The following is a 19,555-nucleotide window of genomic DNA, read 5'->3' as shown; positions in this document are numbered from 1 at the left end:
TCCTAAGGGTGCAATGGAAAACCCTGCCTAGATTTTAGTGTCTGGCAATGTTCCATGAGAAGGACCAAATTGAGATGAAATCTGGGAGGGGTTACCTTGGGAGCAAAGAAGAGGTTGACTAAAGAGCAGAAAATGATCAAAACTTGTAAATGCTGTTATATTTCATATAACGGGGAGGTAAATTTCAAAAGGATCAGTGGTTTTGGGACCTATTTATGTTGGTGCAAATAAGTTGAATTATGCACATTGATTATGTTAATTGATTATCCATAACTGGAAGGGGTAATGAATCAGAAGGAAGCTGAAATATTACAGGAGGACAAAATACATAAATACACTACATGCATAGTGAGAGTCTCGGGGAAATATGCAAACACTGCAAGAAGCATAATATAGAGCAATGAGGCTAAATTCTAATGTTAGAAATCTGCTTTGTGAGAAATAACTTGAAGCTTGGGGAGGGATGGTGGGATTTTGAAATATAACTTTGGTGGGTGTGCTCCACTCAAATTTGCTTTCAGTTGGTTAGCATAACGGAGTCAGTATTTATTCATGAAAGATTTGAATGCTCCCATGGAGAGACTTTCAGTGCTGCATGGATGGTAATCAGCTGAATAGCCTTGCTCATCATTGTGATGTTGAGATATTGTTGACACAAGTTGTTAACTTCTTGATTAGATTGCCACCTAGTGCAGTGAATGTGGGCTCTGTTTGTCAGTAGATTTTTTTTAGTATGTAAGAAAATTGTCAGTATGGAAGGTATGGCTATGCATACTAGCAGGACCTTTCTTTTATTTCTGCTTTTTAAATAATTATTGTTGCATTTGTTATTGAATTGTTTACATGATTCTGCTTGACCTGATACTCTTCCATTTTGTGCCGTTAAGCATTGGTTTTCTTTTCTACTAGAATGTCTTTGAAAGCCTCACAGAAGAATGCAGTTTGTGCTGGGCATTTTAAAAAGTTGTCCCATTACAGGCGACTCTCCTGTTAAGGGGTGGGGGTGAGGGAATGGTTTGCGTTTCTAGAAGACAGTGGGTATTGCTATTTTCCTTAATGTGAAGCTGCATCATCTGCACATGCATCAAGAATGTGCAAGTTGAAAAAAAATCATGTTCATTTATTTACTTTTTTTTCCACATAAATTCTGAGAGCTAGTTTTTTTCCATATCTCAAATTTTTGGGTAGTGATTTGTGAACTTTGTACGGGGTGAAATTCCATAACCCGAACGGTCATAGTGCAGGGGTCACCTGCACTGAGGAAGTTGTAAACAATGTTCTTTTAAATCATTGTTGCATGTATGTTCTTCAGCAGGGGTCTATTGTTCTCTCATTTTTATTCAGATTAAGACCTATACAGATACTGTGCTAATATTAGCACAGAAAAAGCAGTAGCTATCAACGAGTCAGGAAGAACTGATGTGTGGAAGGAATTTATTCAAAAATATTTTTTTCTGTTGTTATTATTGAGCCCGTATCTAAAAGATAAAATGTTATCAATACGTCGGTTACATTTTTAAAAGCATTTTTATGAAGTGAAATTTACAATCCTGTGTACATTTGGAGGATAACAGTTGAAGAGAACATACAGCCAAAGAGTTTGGTCCTATTCCTTTCAGAAAGTTGCAACAAATTGTAGTCTGATTACTCATAGATTAGTTTCTGTTATAATTGGAGAAGTGAAATCTATGCTTTATTTTATGAAAAGAAACAAACACAACTTGGATTCAAATATCAAATTACAAAGGATAGATGATAAACATTGTGAAAAGAAATGCCTTGTAAATATTTCATAAACTGAAAGATGGTTTTATAAACATTTTAATTTTGCTAAATTTCTGTTTAGTTTTGAAAGATCAAGACAATAAATATCAATTACTGAATGATGTTTTCATAAATATAAGATTCTACTATAAACGTTCTATTTTGGCAGCAAACACAAATTGCTGATTTTCTTCTGCTACAAAATTTTATTGCTTATTAAAACATACTTGAAAGACATCTCATCATTTCCATGTGACACTCATGTGCTTATGTTTTTGATACAAATAGATTCCCAATGGGTTTAAAATATTTTTGACTTGGCCCAGAGCTCTACCATGAAATGTTATTGACATTTACTTTGATTTGGTTTAAAACCTCACTATATATAACTAGTTTAGCAGCCTTGGTGACATTTCTACCTCTGCAGCTGCTGCGATTGCCTTGATGCTGCAGTCCTCAATGTAAATCTCTTTTGGCTTGTTCCAGCAGTAGTAGATACCCACATATTGTGGATTTCCAGATCTGCTGTGAGAATAACCACTATGGTTAAAACAACTGATAGAGAGATCAAGGACAAACTTTGGATTTAAAGAATGGAGAGCATCATAATGCATAGGGTCACAACGTGGAATACTTCTCAAAATATCCAAAGGCTCAGATTTGTGAATTGGAACCCAAAAAATGACCACTGCAAATGAAAATTAAAAGGAAAAAACTGAAGATGCTGGAAATCCTGAAATAAAAACAAGATGTTGGAAACACTCAACAGCATCTATAGAAAGACCCTTCATCAGCATTTTCTATTTTTGCTTCAAAAAATGATGTACTTGATAGATAGCAGGGCTGTTGAGTTTTGTAGAAATATTTGTAGAAATAACCTTAAATTGGGAATGTGAAATATTGGCCGAACAAGGAAACTCAAATATTACATAATAAAAAGAAAGTGCAGCGTTAAAGATAAATTCAGATTCAGGACTATAGAAAATATATTTCCCAGTTCCATAATGATTGTTATCTGATTATTCTTCACTGGTGGAATTTTTGGTTAAGGCATTACCTTGCATCACCTTTTACTGAACTTTAGTCTTTTTTGCTATGTTTTAGTGATGATCATTGCAGGTGTTGGGACAGTATGTTCAGCCCAGAGAGGGTTTCCACTTTTCTTGTTCATGTAAATCAGCAGTTTTTGGTTTCCTTAACCAAGAGTACTGTAAATAGTGTGACAATGCGATCCTTGAGAAAAATTGGGAATCAGCATTTGACGTCTTCAAGGGTAATCGTGTTGCAGCCCCCGATCATTGCTGCAGAACACAGTGTTTCTAACTAGAGATTTACAGTGTCTTCTGATTTGGCAAGTATTTCCTCAGTGTTAGGAGGCAATCCACTTAGGTTTAGAAACAGTTTAGGAATATTTTCATTGCTGGTGAGCAAACAACTCCATTCTTTGCTTCCATTCAATATATTGACATGCTTACCATTTTTTCAGTGCAACACTTGAGATTTCGTACCAATACTATTTATTGAGGCATTTCACCATTGTAAAGTTGGTCTAAAGTCAGGCTGAGTCACCTATGGAATTATTCTAACAATAATTCAAATGTATTCTGTTTTGGCAGATTTATGTGGCAGGCAGGTTTTCTGTCTGCTCCTGCATGTAGTTGTGCTGAAATGGAAAACCTTCATTTTTTTCCAGATATCTTTGCAGTTCATAGGTTGTAATTGAGTCAATATAAGTTGAAATATAATTGAACGTCTGCCTGTTTTGAGATCATGGTGATCAATAAGTAAGAAAAAACTGCAGACGCTAGAAATCTGAAATAAAACTAAAATACTATAAGTACTCAGCAGATCAGGCAGAATCCATGGAGATGGAAACATTTAAAGTTTCTGGCTTATGACCTTTCACAGAACACTCCATCACTCTATAACAAGTCTCTATGACTAACAACTTTCAAAGGACAGTTGGGCAGGTACATGGATAGGAAAGGTTTAGAAGGTTATGGGCCAAACGCTGGCAAGTGGGACTAGCTTGGATTGGGCATCTTGGTCGGCATGGACCGGTTGGGCTGAAGGGCCTGTTTCCGTGCAGTATAACTAACAGAGGAAAGTTCTGATGAGAGGTCATCAACATGCAACATTACCTCTGTTTCTTTTTCCTCAGTTTTTTTTAGACCTGAGTATTTCCAGCAATCTCTCTTTATTTGAGATTATGTTGGTTATTAGTCATATCCAGAGGATGGTACATACCTTTTTTCTTTCACTGCTGAGTCCTGTTTATTTTGTCATCCCATTGTGTTAGCAGGAGAAGAGCAGAAGTGGTACCAGCAAAGGCATTGTTTAGGAACATTTAAAGTTCTGTGAAAGGTCATAAGCTGCTGTTCAGGAATCCCTTGCAGTCTTACCTAAAGGCGAAGCCTTGCTTCCTCTATAAATTTAACACTTGGTCTTAAAGAATACATGGCATTGCAAGGGCAACAAACCATCTGACCCTTCATATGGATTTCTGTCTTGTAACTAGATGGTCAGTGAGATGCTGACAGTGCATGTTCTGAGACTGGAGTACAAGTAATGTATCCAAAAAAAAGTTCCAGCTGAAACAAATATGGACTTGCGTACTGAGCTTGTGGGGGGAGAAAAACCCACGTGAGGAATGTGAATAGTCAGATTAGTTAGCTGTTCAGTCTAGCTTGGTTTATTTCGTGTAAGACTGCACCTTTTACCATTTGGCACCTTTTTTACGGTTGCAACAATATTTGCCTCGTGTATGCAGGTTAATGTTACATTAGACTTTAAGGATAGCTGGTAACTGTTCGCCCAGCCACTAATCAGGGCTGTGGGTTTGCCCATTGAAGAACTCTCCTGAATTTTGCTCCATTTCTTTCTATGAAATGAAAACAATCAGGGTTCAATAAAAAGCTGCAGAGATGTTGGGTGGCAATTTGCTTTATCAAGATAGCATCCAGGCTGCAAAGTTGGAAAATAGCCCATTTAGTTTGGTGCATAGGAACATTCATTTGCTTGAATGTAATTTATCTTAAACAGAAAATGATTGCACTGTTCCGTTCAAATGTTTCAGATGTTGATTTGCTCACTGGAACTAGAAGAATAAAAGGAGTACTGAATGTTCCCACAACGAGCAGTTGGCCACTGGTCTGTTGCTTTCCTTTCTTGTGGTTTATCTCCTTTGTATCTAACTCCAGGAACCATTGCCTTGTAATTCCTTCACCCTCTGCATTGTGTGATAGGTTGTTTTTAACCCAATAGTGCTGCAGACAGACTGACTGATGCCAGTTCTGCATGCACACACATTTATCCTGGTGAGGAAGCATGAGTATAGAGAGAAAGAGTTAACATTTCAGGTCCTTGCTACTTTATTTGATCCATATAAAAGAAATATCCATATAAAAGAAATATATAAAAAGATCAAGAGATCCGAACAGAATTGCATTGTAGAAAAAGAGATAATTTGCTCCCTGTCGAGGGGATTTATCTTTACATTTTGCTGCCTGTACACCCTGGGAAAAACCACCTGTCAATCTGAAGCAGTTGGTGAAAGGCACAGGAGAACAACTAGAAATTGCTCTCAATTTATTTTCCTTAATCTCTGCTACAGACTGAGAACTTGAACTGCTTCTCATAGTCGCATTTTAAGCTCATTGTAGTGGGAGATGAACCTTGTCCCTCTGTTTTCTGTGATACCAATCAAGAAACTTGACTTAAGTTATCAGTACTCCTTCAGTTTGGCTGTTTGGCCATCACAAATTTAATTGCTTCACTGTTTGTGGCTTGTCTTCCAGCTGCCAAGGTCCTGGGTACCAGAATTCCCCCCTTCCCTGTTTCGGTATCTCACACTGCCCCATTGTCACTAAGCTCAGTGAAAGGTGCCATTGGAAGGATAGTTGAAACAAGAACTGGACTTTGTGGCTTAACCACAGTGTACAAAGCTCTGTTTCAGATTTTAAAATTTTCAAAAAATATGGAAATTACCAAATCTGCATATCTTTTTATGAAATAAACATTACTGATGCTGTCAAGTTGATTAAACAGCCAGTCATATGAAGAATTTTCAAAAAAAACAAATTATGGACCAAAAAGCACTACTTTTAACCAACTTATTAAACATTTTACAGAATGAAGTAAACAAAAGTAATGTAGAAGTTAAAATATTAAAATCAGCATCTAAAAAGCAAAATAATTTCTAGGGGAATGTCATTCTGTACATATACAATTGGGTATTTTGGGCCAAAGCAGTTGTAAAGTCATTATGACTTAGGTCAAAACTTGGGGGGATTATATCTCAATAAGATGTAACATTTTCAAACAATTTTAGCACAAGAGCATAAATATTGACTCCACAGGAGAAAGCTGCATCAGCTGGAGAAGGAGTCAGTGACAGCATATTCTGTATTTCACATTGAATAACACATGTACCATACGTTGTGTCAGATTTTCTTATTTGTGTTATTGTTGCCCCAGACCTATGAGTTAATTGAGTTTGATAGACTGTAGCTGGTCAATTAAGAACTGGTTAGTTAATTTGAACCTCCTAAGCTATGGCTTTTGCAAATCTGTATTTAAGAGATCAAGATTAGGTGCATCTTTACAGTGAGGAAACCTACAAATCCATAAAAGAGAAATAAATTCTGCTTGCTACCACTCCTCAGTAATTTGTGTGATTCAGTGATGAGTTTCTGTCTGTATCAGATATCTGAACACAACAGCTTGCAAGCTCAGCCCAACTTACAGTTAGAGGGTGTAATAAGTTTACAACTCATTTCAGAAAGGAAACAATCAAAAAATCATTTTGTCAAATTGTTCTTAATTGGGAAGAAACTTGTACTCCTGTGAAAGAGACAATTAATGGAAGTTCTTTTAAGAACAGTTGTCAGCAGAAGATTCTTTCAGTAGTCCAAAAAAAATAAAAAAAAAAAATCTTTATTATTTAAACTTTTGCTTTAACCACTGATTCCTTTTCTGTAATTGCACTTTTTTTAACTTTCAGGAAATATAATTTTGATACAGTACAGCAATATTCAGTACAGCACAGTCTGAGGCATTGCTTTGCAAAAGAGGCAGTACAGGATGTTCTCTAATGTGTTCTTGATGGGTTCACTGTACCCAATGTACAAGGAATGGTCCTTGTCATTGGTAATAATAGACCATTAGATGGAAGGTTGCAGAGTTAACAGGGAATTATGAAATTGTGTTCATTACAGTTATAAATTTTATGGTATTTCTATGCCGTAAAGTGGAGCAATCAGCTTCCACCTCATACAAACCCAGTACCTATTCCAGCAATTCAGTCGCCTGTTTTCAGCCTCACCTGCATAACTCTAAACTCTATTTTGATGCTTTTGCTCTATTAGAGAGACCATCTAATATTTCTCCTCCTCTGCCACTACTACTACTACTACTACTACTACTACTACTACTACTACTACTACTACTGGCTAATGAGGATAATGTGAGAACGGCATTCTTCTACGTATGGGACAGAAAATGGCTGACAGGGCAGGCAAGTAGGTAGTTTATGAGAGGGTGCGCTCCTTCTACCAATTTTTCGGGGCTTCTATATGTTTCCCATGCATAGGCTTAAGGTTCTCGATATCATCCCAGATGGTCCTTTCTCCAGTTTGAGTGGTCACATGCCAGAGGCTGCCAGGAGTTAGTGGGATATTGCACTTCAATAAGGAGGATTCAAGCAATTCTTAAATCTTCTCTGTCCACCTGGTAATATCCTCCTGCAACAGTTTGAAGGAGGGTGTCTGATTTGAGAGTCTGATATCGGGCACGCAAACAATGTGGCCAGCCCAACATAACAGAGTTAGAAGGACCTCAGTGCTGTGGATGTAGGGACACTGGCCCAGTAGTCACTTCATTTTGTGCTAAGTCAAGGACTTTGATGGACAAGGTGGTAGTGATTTTCATCATCATTGCCGAGAGGTGGTTCCTGAAATATAGGAAGTTGCTTCCAAGGTTTTGTCATGAACGTTTGTGTTCAAAGGGCAGTATGGTGTAACAGGAGCAGATTGGAAGAGGACCATTGTCTTGCAAATATTGATTGTAAGCCCCAACCTCTCATAAACTCCCACATCGTCACTTTCTTGCAGCTTAGCCTCCAAGCTTATGTGAATGCAAGCATCATATGCATACTGCAGTTCAGTTACTGAAGTTAGGATGGCCTTTGTGTTCTGGAGTATAGTTGGTGTAGGTTCAACAGTTTCCCATTAGTTCTGAAGACTAGATTCACTCTCATGGCTAGTTTGTTGGAAGTGAGATGCAACGTTGCAGCAAAAGATTGAGAAAAGTGTGAGTATTATCTCTGTACTGTCAGTCTCTTCTGCCTTTACCTCACCCCAATGTTAATGAAATATAATTCACAACTGTGGTTCCTCAAGACATAAATATTCAACTCCCTTTTGTCACCTGTCCTCCACTCCTTCAAAAGATCACCCACCATGTGTCATCTTTCACCAGGACTGGTTCATTTGTGGCCTATTAATCTATTTTTGGTGAAGTTAGCTGTAACAACATTTTGGGCTTTTTTATTAAGTTAAGTCAGCCAAAGATGAACAATAAATGTAGTTAATTTGCAAGGTTTTCTTTGGTACCACAGCAATATGGAACTTGTCTGCTGGATGTAGTTTCATGATTTTATTATAGCTAATATTAGATTAAAAAAAAGACACCACTGTAGCGGTTGCTACCGCGGAATAAAACAAGACTCTACTCGGAGGATTGCCAAACAGAACTGGTTTATTTTCCCGCCTTGCGCGGGCCCTTTAAGGGAGAATGTTCCAGCCCAAAACAACCGGCAATGACATAAGTCCTACGTCATCAGGACTTTCCCGCGCGCGGGTTCTCCCCGTCACTCGGAAAGACGAGGCCCGCTGCCATCTTGGGCCTCGTCGCTCCGACGCCGCGCGACCCGACTGCCGAGCCGGTTCGCCCGACTAGACGGTGAGTCGCCACACAACATTATTTTTCTTGTTCAGTGATTTGAGGATAAGATTTGCAGTTGACCTTTGATACTTAATGTATGGAACATGTGTTGTGGCATTTAGTACAGGGGCCTGCACTGCTGATTTGTTTGAGCTCCAGATTTTTAAAAAAAAAAGTACTTCTAGTGCAATGCAATGTGAGCCTTGTAAGATCCCATAGAACTTGGACCTGTGGTAAATTTTGATGTGGTTCCTGCAGCCACGTAGCTAAAGACTAGGGTTCCCTCTATGATCCCAATGATTCCAGGGATAAGGGACTCATTATTTTGGATATACTGAAGAGGGTGGAGATATTCTCTTTAAAACAGAGGAGCTTGCAAGAAGATCTGATAGAAGTATTTAAAATCATGAGTGGTGTTTGGTAGAGAGAAACTTTACTCATTTGCAACAGGGTCAGGAATCAGGGGACATAGAATGAAGGGGATTGGCAAGGGAACCACCAGCAATGAGGAAATACTTTGTTATGCGTCAAATGATTATAATCTGGAATGCACTACTGAGGTATTAGTGGAGGGGCAGATTCAATTGTAGCATTTGGGAAAAGTATCTGAGAAGAAACAATTTGCAAGGCTATGGGAGGGAGGCAAGGAGTGTGATTTTCTGGATCGCTCTTATGCAGAGCTGAATGTAGTCATCGGGGTGAATGTCCCTTTCAATGCCAAACCCATTCCATAATTTTGGTACTTAACTGTATGAATTGCTATGTGACTTGAATATTGGGATATGATTTAATCGTTTTTTTCTCCTTGATTTTATTTATTACTGTTTGGATTATCTCAAAACTATTTATATTATCCATCTTAACATATTTCATTAGAAAGACGAAATGGAAAGGAGAACTAATTATTAGATCTTTATGAATGGTTGAAGTTCAGCTGACGTGCAAGTAAGTTAGTGAAGATGTTTGCTTGGAATTTCTGTGAACTCCCATTGCTATTTCAGCAGAACCTCTGTCAAAATAGCAGAAAAATCTGCTTATGCTGTTTCTGAGACTCCAGTGATGCTCTCAAAATATTTTAGCCATATGGGAGAATCACCAGGGCGTTTCTATCTCACTGTAGTTTTGTACAGGAACATCAAAGTATTTTTTTAAAACATGGCCTTAACTTGTGTGAAGCATGTTTATGATGTTTCAGATTATCCTCATGTTACTATATTTCACCATATTTAGTGTTGATTATTGAAGTTTTATTGCATGGCAACATGGATACAATTTACTGACACAAATTCCAGTGCACAATATCTGCAAAGAAAGTATTTCCTGTTTTATCTACCAAAGGTGCCCGCTGGGAAGATAATTTAAATTGTAACCATAAATTGGCTTGCCACTGTCCATTAAACCCCCAGCTCCCCACATTGGCAATGCATGAGAAGCTCATGTGATCTGCTCCCAGAAAGGCATAGATCACAGTGACATTATCAGCCCTTTGATCAAGACTGAATTAACATCAACCTTGGCAAAGTTTAAAATGTTCAGTACTGCCTCAGCTGCTCATTAAATTGTCTCAAGATTAAACTTAAAATCATAACTTCAGACCACAAAATTGTTAGCCTGCTAGGAATGTTTTACTCTGTTAAACTGCTATACAAATGCAAATTGAGTTGATCTCGTCCAACTAATCCCAACTGTCAATTTTTTTTGAGCTCAGCAATATTTGGCTGTACTTTTGGCTCCAGTACAGTGTACACGATTGTAGTTGGCAATTTTCCAAAGATTATACAGAGGAATATAAAAATTTGCTTGTTGCAGAGTTTGAAAGCATGAGCTTGATTTGGTGCATTTTAATCCTCACAATCTATTCTGATATCACAGGCTAGTTCAGTTCATGTTCGGGTTGAGGTAGTAGAAGTTTTGTGGCAGGTTGCCAGTGTAGTAGTCAGCAGGACAACTACCCATAATGTTGGGACATTAACCTCCAAAAACCTTCGAAGGTTTTCACACCCAGTAATTAATGCATACACTAGTTTTAATGGCTCTTGAAAAAAATGTAATTTACTGCAAAATGGTCTCACTGTTGATTTTCCTATTTATTTTACAATATAGTATTTCCTTTGCTTGCTCATGGATGCTCTAGTTCAGTAGGCTGATTGTTGAGATGTTAGTGAGATTTGCTGCAACTGCCAGTTATGAACTTTCTATCATAAACACATTGCATTTGTTTCTTTTCTACCTGCTGCTTGCTGTTGTTTCTCATCTTCGCACACCTCCTGGAGCAGTATTCTGGTTTATCTTCCAACTGCGGGTTTGTCAATATCCATCCAAACTGGATTTCGAGGAAGAGACAGAGGCAGGTGTACTGCAACTGTGTGCAATACAAGTATTGCATTATGTAACGTAAGCACAGCTATTTGGACATTTAGCAGAGACTTTCTTTCTGGGAGCCAATTAACAAGTAAGCAATCATTAACATTCACAATCTGTTGAAGACTACATTGCAGTACTAGGACCACTATGCTGGTTGGGATAGAAGTCATCACCTCATTGAACTGCTAAGCTTTGGCTTTCGTGAAACTAAAAGCAATGGCATTTCAGGTGTGAGCCATGACTTCATAGATGGTGTCTTCACTTCTGAATCAAAAGATTGTGCCTTCCAGCCCTAATCCTGACACCTGAGCCCAAGATCCAAGCAGTCATACCAGTGCATTATTGAATGAGGTCTGCACCATGTTGAGAAGTTTAAATAAGTCCCTGTTCACATTCTAATGGAGGTAAAAGATTCTATTGTCCCATTTAAAAAAAAAAGAGCATGGGAGTTCTTCCAGTGTCCAGACTAACGTGGATTCCTAAAGAAGATGATCTGTTAACTTTACTTAATTTCTCTTTTTGGGATCACGCATGAATTGACCACTGTTTTCATTCCATTATTACATTTTCAGCCTGTTAGACCAATCATTTTTTCTGTGTGGGTCCGTCACTGGAACTATAGCAACGAGTTGCCATCTTCCCAGTAGGACGAATGGAATCAGTGATGAATCATCAATTTGAGATTATCATTGAGGGGAATGAGGTAAAGGCCTGGATGCTGATGTTTAGGCAGATTGTTGGGAGTGTGGAATATCTCACAGGCAGTGATTGATGCAGAGACATTTGCAAACTGAAGTAAGATCTAAAGCGAGCATGATACCAGACAACGGAGAGAGCGAGATAGGGATGAGTTTTATATTACCCTAGAAAAGGCTCAGCACAGAATCATGGGCAGATGGTCAACTTATGTAGTGCAACTTTACTTGTTCTGTGAATGTTAGTGACTAATCAGAAGTCCTAATAATAATACCCTGTCCACTGACTGCTTGTGCCTCAACCATTGCCTCCTCCAACCCCATCCCCCTCTCCCAGTTATAACCTGCTTCCAGAGGATTCTGGAGGCTGCCCCATGGAGGTAGGTAGGGCCCTCAGAGATATCGAAATGTTGAGATGCAATGATATAGTTCAATTGACTGTTATAGTATTGGGACAATCCTGTTCATTGGAGTAACAGTTGTCACCTCATGCTAGGGCTTAGTTGAAGCTGATAGTGGTGGCATTTCAGGTGTTAGCTGTGTGTCTGTCTGTTGGTGCTTCCCTCCTTCCTCACCTAGAGTTGGAGAATTCATTTCATTGAGAAACTAAAGTATTGCAATTTAGTGGTTCTGTCACCAGGGTAGGTTTTCTTATGAACAGCCTTATCCTCTTATAGCATTAGACAATAAGTGAAGCAGGAACCCCGTGAGCAGCCTACATCCCACCTGCTGTGAGAGAATGAAGAAGGATCATAGAAAGGCATTTCTGAGCCAATTAAAGGTAGTCCCTCACGAGATATACCTTTATTATTTACTGGTGAAAGCAAAAGCCAGAGTTATAAATTTCTCTTCATCTTAGGCAGTCCCCCAAGGTTGGGGATAAATTGCTTTCATTCCAGTTTTGTGGATTCAGAGGTGACTGATCAGGCCAATATGTGATTTGAGGACACTTCCACAGATGAGGGTGAAGATCCTTGATAGGGGAAGTTGATGGGGGTTGTTGCGCTCCCTCCGTTATTTTTGCTGGGCTTTGGCATGCTCCTAGTGAAGAGAACCAGGGATCTCAGTGACTTCCTGGATGATCTTAACAGATCGTCAGCCAGGGATTCCCACAGGTCTGTGAGGATATTTCATTTTCACAAAGAGGCTTTGAAACATCCATAAAGTTTGTTATCTTGATGTGATGGAGCTCAGAGTAAAGTATTGGTTTTAGGAGTCTGATTTTTGGGTATGCAGATGATGTGTGACTTGCTCTTTAAGGCTGACTGGAACCTCTGCTGGGGTTGTTGAGAGAGGGTCCTGATGTTCGTTTATACTGCCAATGGACTTGGGTGTTTTGTAGAGCCATTGATCATGGTATCTCCCCAATGCTTTGTGGTGCTTGCTGTATGTTGGGCAATAATGCAGGCCTTGGCAGTGATGCACACGTCCCAAGGATTTTTTTTTAAAGTCCATTCCTTCCATGCATACAAGAGAGCAGGGATTACTACTGCCTGGTTGACCATGAATGAAAGTCTGTATTGTCGATGTGGCACCATGTGAAGGACTGAGTGCTTGGTGCATGCATAGTGCAGTCACCATGATCGTATCCTTCCTTGGTCCAGAGAATTAGTTTCTAATTAAGTTCCAGAAACGAGGCACTGGAAAGACGGCATTAAAATAGTTGCTAACTACCAATAGAATTTGTTGTGCAGCAGCTTTGTTAGGAGGATTTCTCACTTCTGAAAACAAATCCCACCTTCCTCAGAACGACCACCTACAGTGATTCCGCCTAATTCCTCCCTTTGCATTATCAGAATCAGCCTTGAGAATGAAACACATCGGCAGTGTTTAGAAATGCAGTACTCTTCAAGGGATCATATTTTGCCTGAACTTGGGTGTCTAAACTTCAAGGTTTGTAGGAAGACATGTTTGGAGGTTATTTATGTTGATTCAGTGATCCTGTGTAATTGGTAATCAGTATGCAGCTATGTGATGACCTAAATGTGCCAAAGGGTTGAAAGTAAAAGTCAAGAGCCACGGAGGAGCTGGGCAATGTTTATTCTTAGTGTTTACAAATATTGGGATAAAGGTTTGTTTGGTCCATTTTGAAACCACCTTCTCTGTGTGGGGTGTCCTGGTCATCCTTCTTCCATGGGAAGATGACAGTTTGGTGGGAGACACTGCTTAGGTCACAGTAGTCACAAACATTCTCTGCCTCTTGCTCTGTTCCTGCTCTGCTCCACACAGCCTCATTTGGTAGACAGGTTGTAAAGCACATGCGAGGTTGCCTGAAAAATCATTTGCCACACATTCTGGTTGGACATTCCTCTGGGGACTGGGTTCAGTTAAATAAGTATATGAAGGTTTGATTTTAACTCTGTTATCTTACAAGGTAAGAAAATTAAAATAAGTTTAGGCATCTTCTAAATGTAGCAAAGCAAATAAAATTATTTTTGAGAGAATAACTGAATTTGAGAAATAGTTACCTTGATATTGATATCTGTAACTTGAATAGCCAGTTATAATCATGGTGTCGGACTGAAAGGAGTGTAAACTTGTGCCCACAGGAATGGAGGGAAAATCTGAGGGCAAGTCTAATATGCCACTCCTGGGAGGTGTTAGCCACTGGACTAAGAATGCTGGCGTAAAGGGGTAGGATCAGGTTGAGGTTGCCAACCTCCAAGGTTTAAGATGGCTTGTAGTTAAAGGTGTTACATTTATGAGACAGGAAAGAGCAATAACTTTCTTTGTCACCCCTTTATCATTTTAATTTAAACATAAAATTATTTTTTTCCTGGGACTTTGTAGCCGATTTTGAATTTTGAGGTTTCAGGTAGAGTGGTGATATTGGTCTAAGAGCCTATCCACTGCTAATTTCAAGCAGTAATAGGACTTTTCTTCCTGCTGGAATTAAGAATAAATATGGGCAAGTGCATTCAAATAAAGAAAAAAGGGCAAAACTGTAGCGACTCACCATCCGAGCAAGCGAACTGGCTCGGCGGTCGGGTTGCGTGCTGTCAGAGCGGCGAGGCCCAAGATGGCACTGGGCCTTCGTCTTCCCCGAGCGACGGGGAGAACCCGCGCTCAGGAAAAGTTTGAAGACTTAGTGCATAAAAAGCATTTCCGTTTTCGGTAGGTAGGAACCGTTCCTCTTAAAAGGCCCACACAAGGCAGGAAAATAAATCAGTTTTGTTCTGCAGCTCATCGACTAGTGTCTTACTTTTGCATCGCGGTAGCAGCTGCTACATTGGTGACCCCAACGGTCCAAACGGATTTTGGACCCACACAATGGACGACAACGCAGCAGCCAATGCAGTGGCACTCAAGCTGCCCACCTTTTGGACGCTTTGGCCCTGCGTCTGGTTCGACCAGGCCGAAGCGCAATTCCAACTTCAGCAGATCACCTCCGACTCTACAAAGTACTACCACTTGGTCAGCTCTCTGGACCAGGAGACAACCGCCCAGGTTGGAGACTTCATCCAGTCTCCTCCGGAGGAAGGCAAGTACCCAGCTTTCAAAGACCTTCTTATTCGGACCTTCGGCCTCTCCTGTCATGAGCGTGCCGCCCGCCTGCTTCATCTTGACGGCCTGGGGGACAGATCCCCATCGGCCCTGATGATGAGATGCTGGCCTTGGCTGAGGGACACAAGCCTTGCCTGATGTTCGAACAGGCCTTCCGCGAACAACTACCCAACGACATTCACCTGCTGTTGGCCGTCGCCGATTTCAGCAACCCACGTGATGTAGCCGCCCGGGCAGATGTCCTGTGGAAGGCCAAACGCGAAAGCGGGTCGTCTGTTGGCCAGATTGCCAGACCGCAGGCCCAAGGCCTACCTAAACCAGTCCCAGCAACCGAGTGACCACACTCCAGAAACACAGATGACACTGGTGACCAGCTGTGTTTCTACCATCAGAGGTGGGGCACGGAGGCCCGTTGATGCCGCCCACCCTGCAAGTTTCAGGGAAATGCCAGGGCCAGCCACCGCTGATGGCTACGGCAGCTGGCTGCCAACACAGCCTCCTATTCGTTTGGGACAAACAGTCCGGGCGTCGTTTCCTCATCGATACTGGAGCAGAGGTCAGTATTTTGCCCCTGACCGGCCATGACACTCATAGCAGGCAACAGGGTCCCACACTCAAAGCTGCAAACGGCACATCGATACGGACTTTCGGTACCCGTACAGTTCAATTACAATTCGGCGACAGCCGTTTTACCTGGAACTTTACCCTTGCCGCTGTTGCCCAGCCACTCCTGGGAGCCGATTTCCTTTGGGCCCACAACCTGTTAGTCGACCTGTGAGGGAAGCGGCTAGTGCGCTCCAGAACTTTCCAAACCTACCCCCTGGGAGAAGCCAGCCTACCAGCCCGCACGTTTCCCTGTCTGACAACGAGTTCACCAAGCTCCTAGCCGAGTTCCCATCAGTTTTGGCACCTCAGTTTACAAATTCGATTCCCAAACACGGGGTGTGGCATCATATCATTACCACAGGGCCACCCCTTCATGCCCAAGCACGACAACTACCTCCAGACAAGCTCCGCCTGGCAAAGGAAGAGTTCCGCTGCATGGAGGAGCTGGGGATCGTTCGCAGGTCAGACAGCCCCTGGGCCTCCCCCCTGCACGTGGTCCCCAAAGCCACCGGCAGGTGGAGGCCCTGCGGCGACTACCGCAGGCTGAATGACACCTCTACCCCATCCCTCACATCCAGGACTTCGCGGCGAACCTACACGGGCCCACATCTTCTCTGAGGTGGACCTCATCCGGGGATACCACCAAATCCCGGTCCACCTTGACGACGTCCCCAAAGCTGCGCTTGTCACTCCATTCGGCCTCTTCGAATGCCGTTTGGCCTTAAGAATGCCGTGCAGACTTTCCAGCGGCTGATGGACGCGGTAGGCCATGACCTGGACTTCATGTTCATTTACTTAGATGACATACTAATTGCCAGCCATGACTGCCAAGAACACCTTTCCCACTGCCAACTATACTCCCGTCTCCATGATTTCGGCCTCACTATCAACCCGGCCAAGTGCCAATTCGGACTTGACTCTATCGATTTCCTCGGCCACAGAATCACCAGTGAAGGAGCAATGCCCCTACCCGCCAAGGTAGACGCTATCTGCCATTTTGCCTGTCCCAACATGGTTAAAGGCCTGCAAGAATTCCTGGGGATGGTCAACTTTTACCATCGGTTCATCCCTGCACCAGCCCGTATCACGCACCCTTTGTTCTCGCTGATGTCTGGCAAGGGCAAGGACATCGCCTGGAACGACGAGGCCGTGACTGCCTTCGTTAGGCCAAGGACGCCCTGGCAAATGCCGCGATGCTGGTACACCCTAGGACAGACGTTCCAACCGCCCTCACGGTGAACGCATCCAACACCACGGTTGGTGGGGTACTGGTACAACTAATCGAAGGCCATTGGCAACCCTTGGCGTTTATCAGCAGGCACCTTAGACCACCCGAACTGAAATACAACGCTTTTGATCGGGAACTTCTAGTACTGTACCTGGCGGTCCGGCATTTCTGGTACTTTTTAGAAGGCAGGTCTTTCACCGCTTTCACTGACCATAAGCCTTTGTACTTCGCCTTCTCCAAGGTCTCCGATCCCTGGTCAGCTCGTCAGCAGCAACATTTGTCCTAAATTTCAGAATTCACCACGGATATCCAACATGTCTCCGGAAAGGACAATGTTGTTGCTGACGCGCTTCCCAGAACGACCATCCGCAGCCTGTCCCTGGGTGTAGACGACATGGCCCTGGCTGACGCACAGCAAGCCGACGACGAGCTGCCCAGCTACAGAACCTCAGTCTCGGGCCTGCAGCTCCAAGATTTCTTAGTCGGTCCAGGTCAGCTGACCCTCCTTTGCGACATCACAACAGGTCAGCCCTGTCCTATAGTTCCTGCAGCCTGGCGGAAACACGTTTTTGACTCAGTACACGGGTTGGTGCACCCATCCTTCAGATCAACTGTCCGACTGGTCACCAGCAAGTTCATCTGGCATGGCCTGCGCAAGCAGGTCAGTGAGTGGGCCAGGACTTGTCCGCACTGCCAGACGTCAAAAATCCAACGACACACCAAGGTCCTGCCTCAGCAGTTCGAGCCTACCCGTAGAAGGTTCGACCACATCCACGTCGACCTCGTTGGTCCTCTGCCAGTTTCAAGAGGAGCCCGGTACCTCCTTACTATCGTGGACTGCTTCACGAGGTGACCAGAGGCAACCGCTCTATCCGACATCGCGACTGATTCCTGTGCCCAGGCACTGCTCACAACTTGGATCTCGTGTTTTGGTGTTCTGGCCCACATCACTTCAGACAGGGGCACCCAGTTTACCTCCAGCCTCTGGTCTGCATTAGTGAACATGCTAGGGACGCAGCTGCACACCACCATGGCCTACCACTCTCAATCAAATGGGTTGGTGGAACGTTTCCACCGCCATCTGAAATCAGCCCTGATGGCCCGCCTGAAAGGTCCTAACTGGGTCGACGAACTGCCGTGGGTCCTGCTCGGCATACGCATTGCCCCCAAGGAAGATCTCCACGGTTCGTCAGCTGAACTCGTGTACAGTGCGCCCCTGGTCATCCCAGGGGATTTCATACCCGCCCTTCGGGGCCAAGAGGAACAACCCACGGCAGTCCTGGAAAGATTGCACGAGAGGCTTGGCAGCTTGGCACCGATTCCCACTTCGCGGCATGGTCAGGCCGCATCCTGTGAGCCCAAGGGACTACGAGACTGTAAGTTCGTTTTCGTTCGCAGGGGCACACCCCGGGCACTGTTGCAACGACCATATGAGGGGCCGTTCCGGGTCATCAGGAATAATGGGTCCACCTTTATTTTGGACATTGGGGGCAAGGAAGAGGTTTTCACGACGGACCGCCTCAAACCGGCCCATTTAGACCTACAGCAACCGGTTGAGGTCCCAACACTGCGACGCAGAGGTCGACCTCCTAAGCAATGGCTAGAACAGACCGCGAACCTTGGGGACTGTATCGCCGGTTCTGGTGGGGGGTTTGTGTAGCGACTCACAGTCCGAGCAAGCAAACCAGCTCGGCGGTTGGGTTGCGTGTCGTCGGAGCGGCGAGGCCCAAGATGGCGCTGGGCCTTCGTCTTCCCCGAGTGACGGGGAGAACCCACGCGCGGGAAAAATTTGATGACGTAGTGCATACGTCATTTCCATTTTCAGTGGGCGGGAACTGTTCCTCTTAAAAGGCCCGCGCAAGGCAGGAAAATAAATCAGTTTTCTGCAGCTCATCGACTAGTGTCTTACTTTTGCATCGTGGTAGCAGCTGCTACAAAACAATGTTTTGAGCTACATTAACTGCCTGCATTACTTTGGCATATCAGACACAAGTTAGGATCCAATTGCAAAGTCTGTAGTGTATTGATAAGTTATGGAGGGAGTTCGTTACATTAAAAAGATCAATATAATTCTTTGACAAATGTTCGCCATAGTTTTTTCTGCCTTTCTTTGAAGACCCATTATATTTATCTTCTCTAAAGCAAACTGGTTCTTTTACATTCTGAAGGCTTCTGACTCCTGCAGAATGACATTTTCCCCTTCCAAATGCGGTGAGCTCCCTAATGCAGGTGGCAATCTTGGAAAATAAGAGTTAATTGATCCACCTGGGAAAACAAGCAGAAGTAGGTAATGAATGGTGTTGATGCCTCTTTTAGGCAGGATTCAATTTAGAGACCTTCAATCATAATCTCTCATATGGTATGTTTGCTATATTGGTTCCTCTGCTCCAGGTGGTTCTCACATCCTAACCTTCCCACTTGGTGCCCTTGTTATCTGTTAGCCTAATCGGGC

General features: G+C 42.8%; 1 protein-coding gene across 1 annotated transcript in view; it reads left to right on the top strand.

Annotated features, from left to right (window-relative positions):
- dmrt1 (doublesex and mab-3 related transcription factor 1) overlaps positions 1–19,555 on the top strand; it is a 122,780-nt gene that overhangs the window by 10,501 nt on the left and 92,724 nt on the right. Inside the window, exon 4 of the mRNA XM_052020626.1 lies at positions 16,149–16,169. Coding sequence (XP_051876586.1) covers positions 16,149–16,169 — 21 coding nt within the window. The remainder of the gene's footprint in view (positions 1–16,148; positions 16,170–19,555) is intronic.

Source organism: Pristis pectinata, chromosome 7 (assembly GCF_009764475.1).
Source record: "Pristis pectinata isolate sPriPec2 chromosome 7, sPriPec2.1.pri, whole genome shotgun sequence".
Lineage (NCBI taxonomy): Eukaryota > Metazoa > Chordata > Chondrichthyes > Rhinopristiformes > Pristidae > Pristis > Pristis pectinata.
Note: the sequence above shows the minus strand (reverse complement) of the source record. Positions and strands in the feature narration are given on the sequence as shown.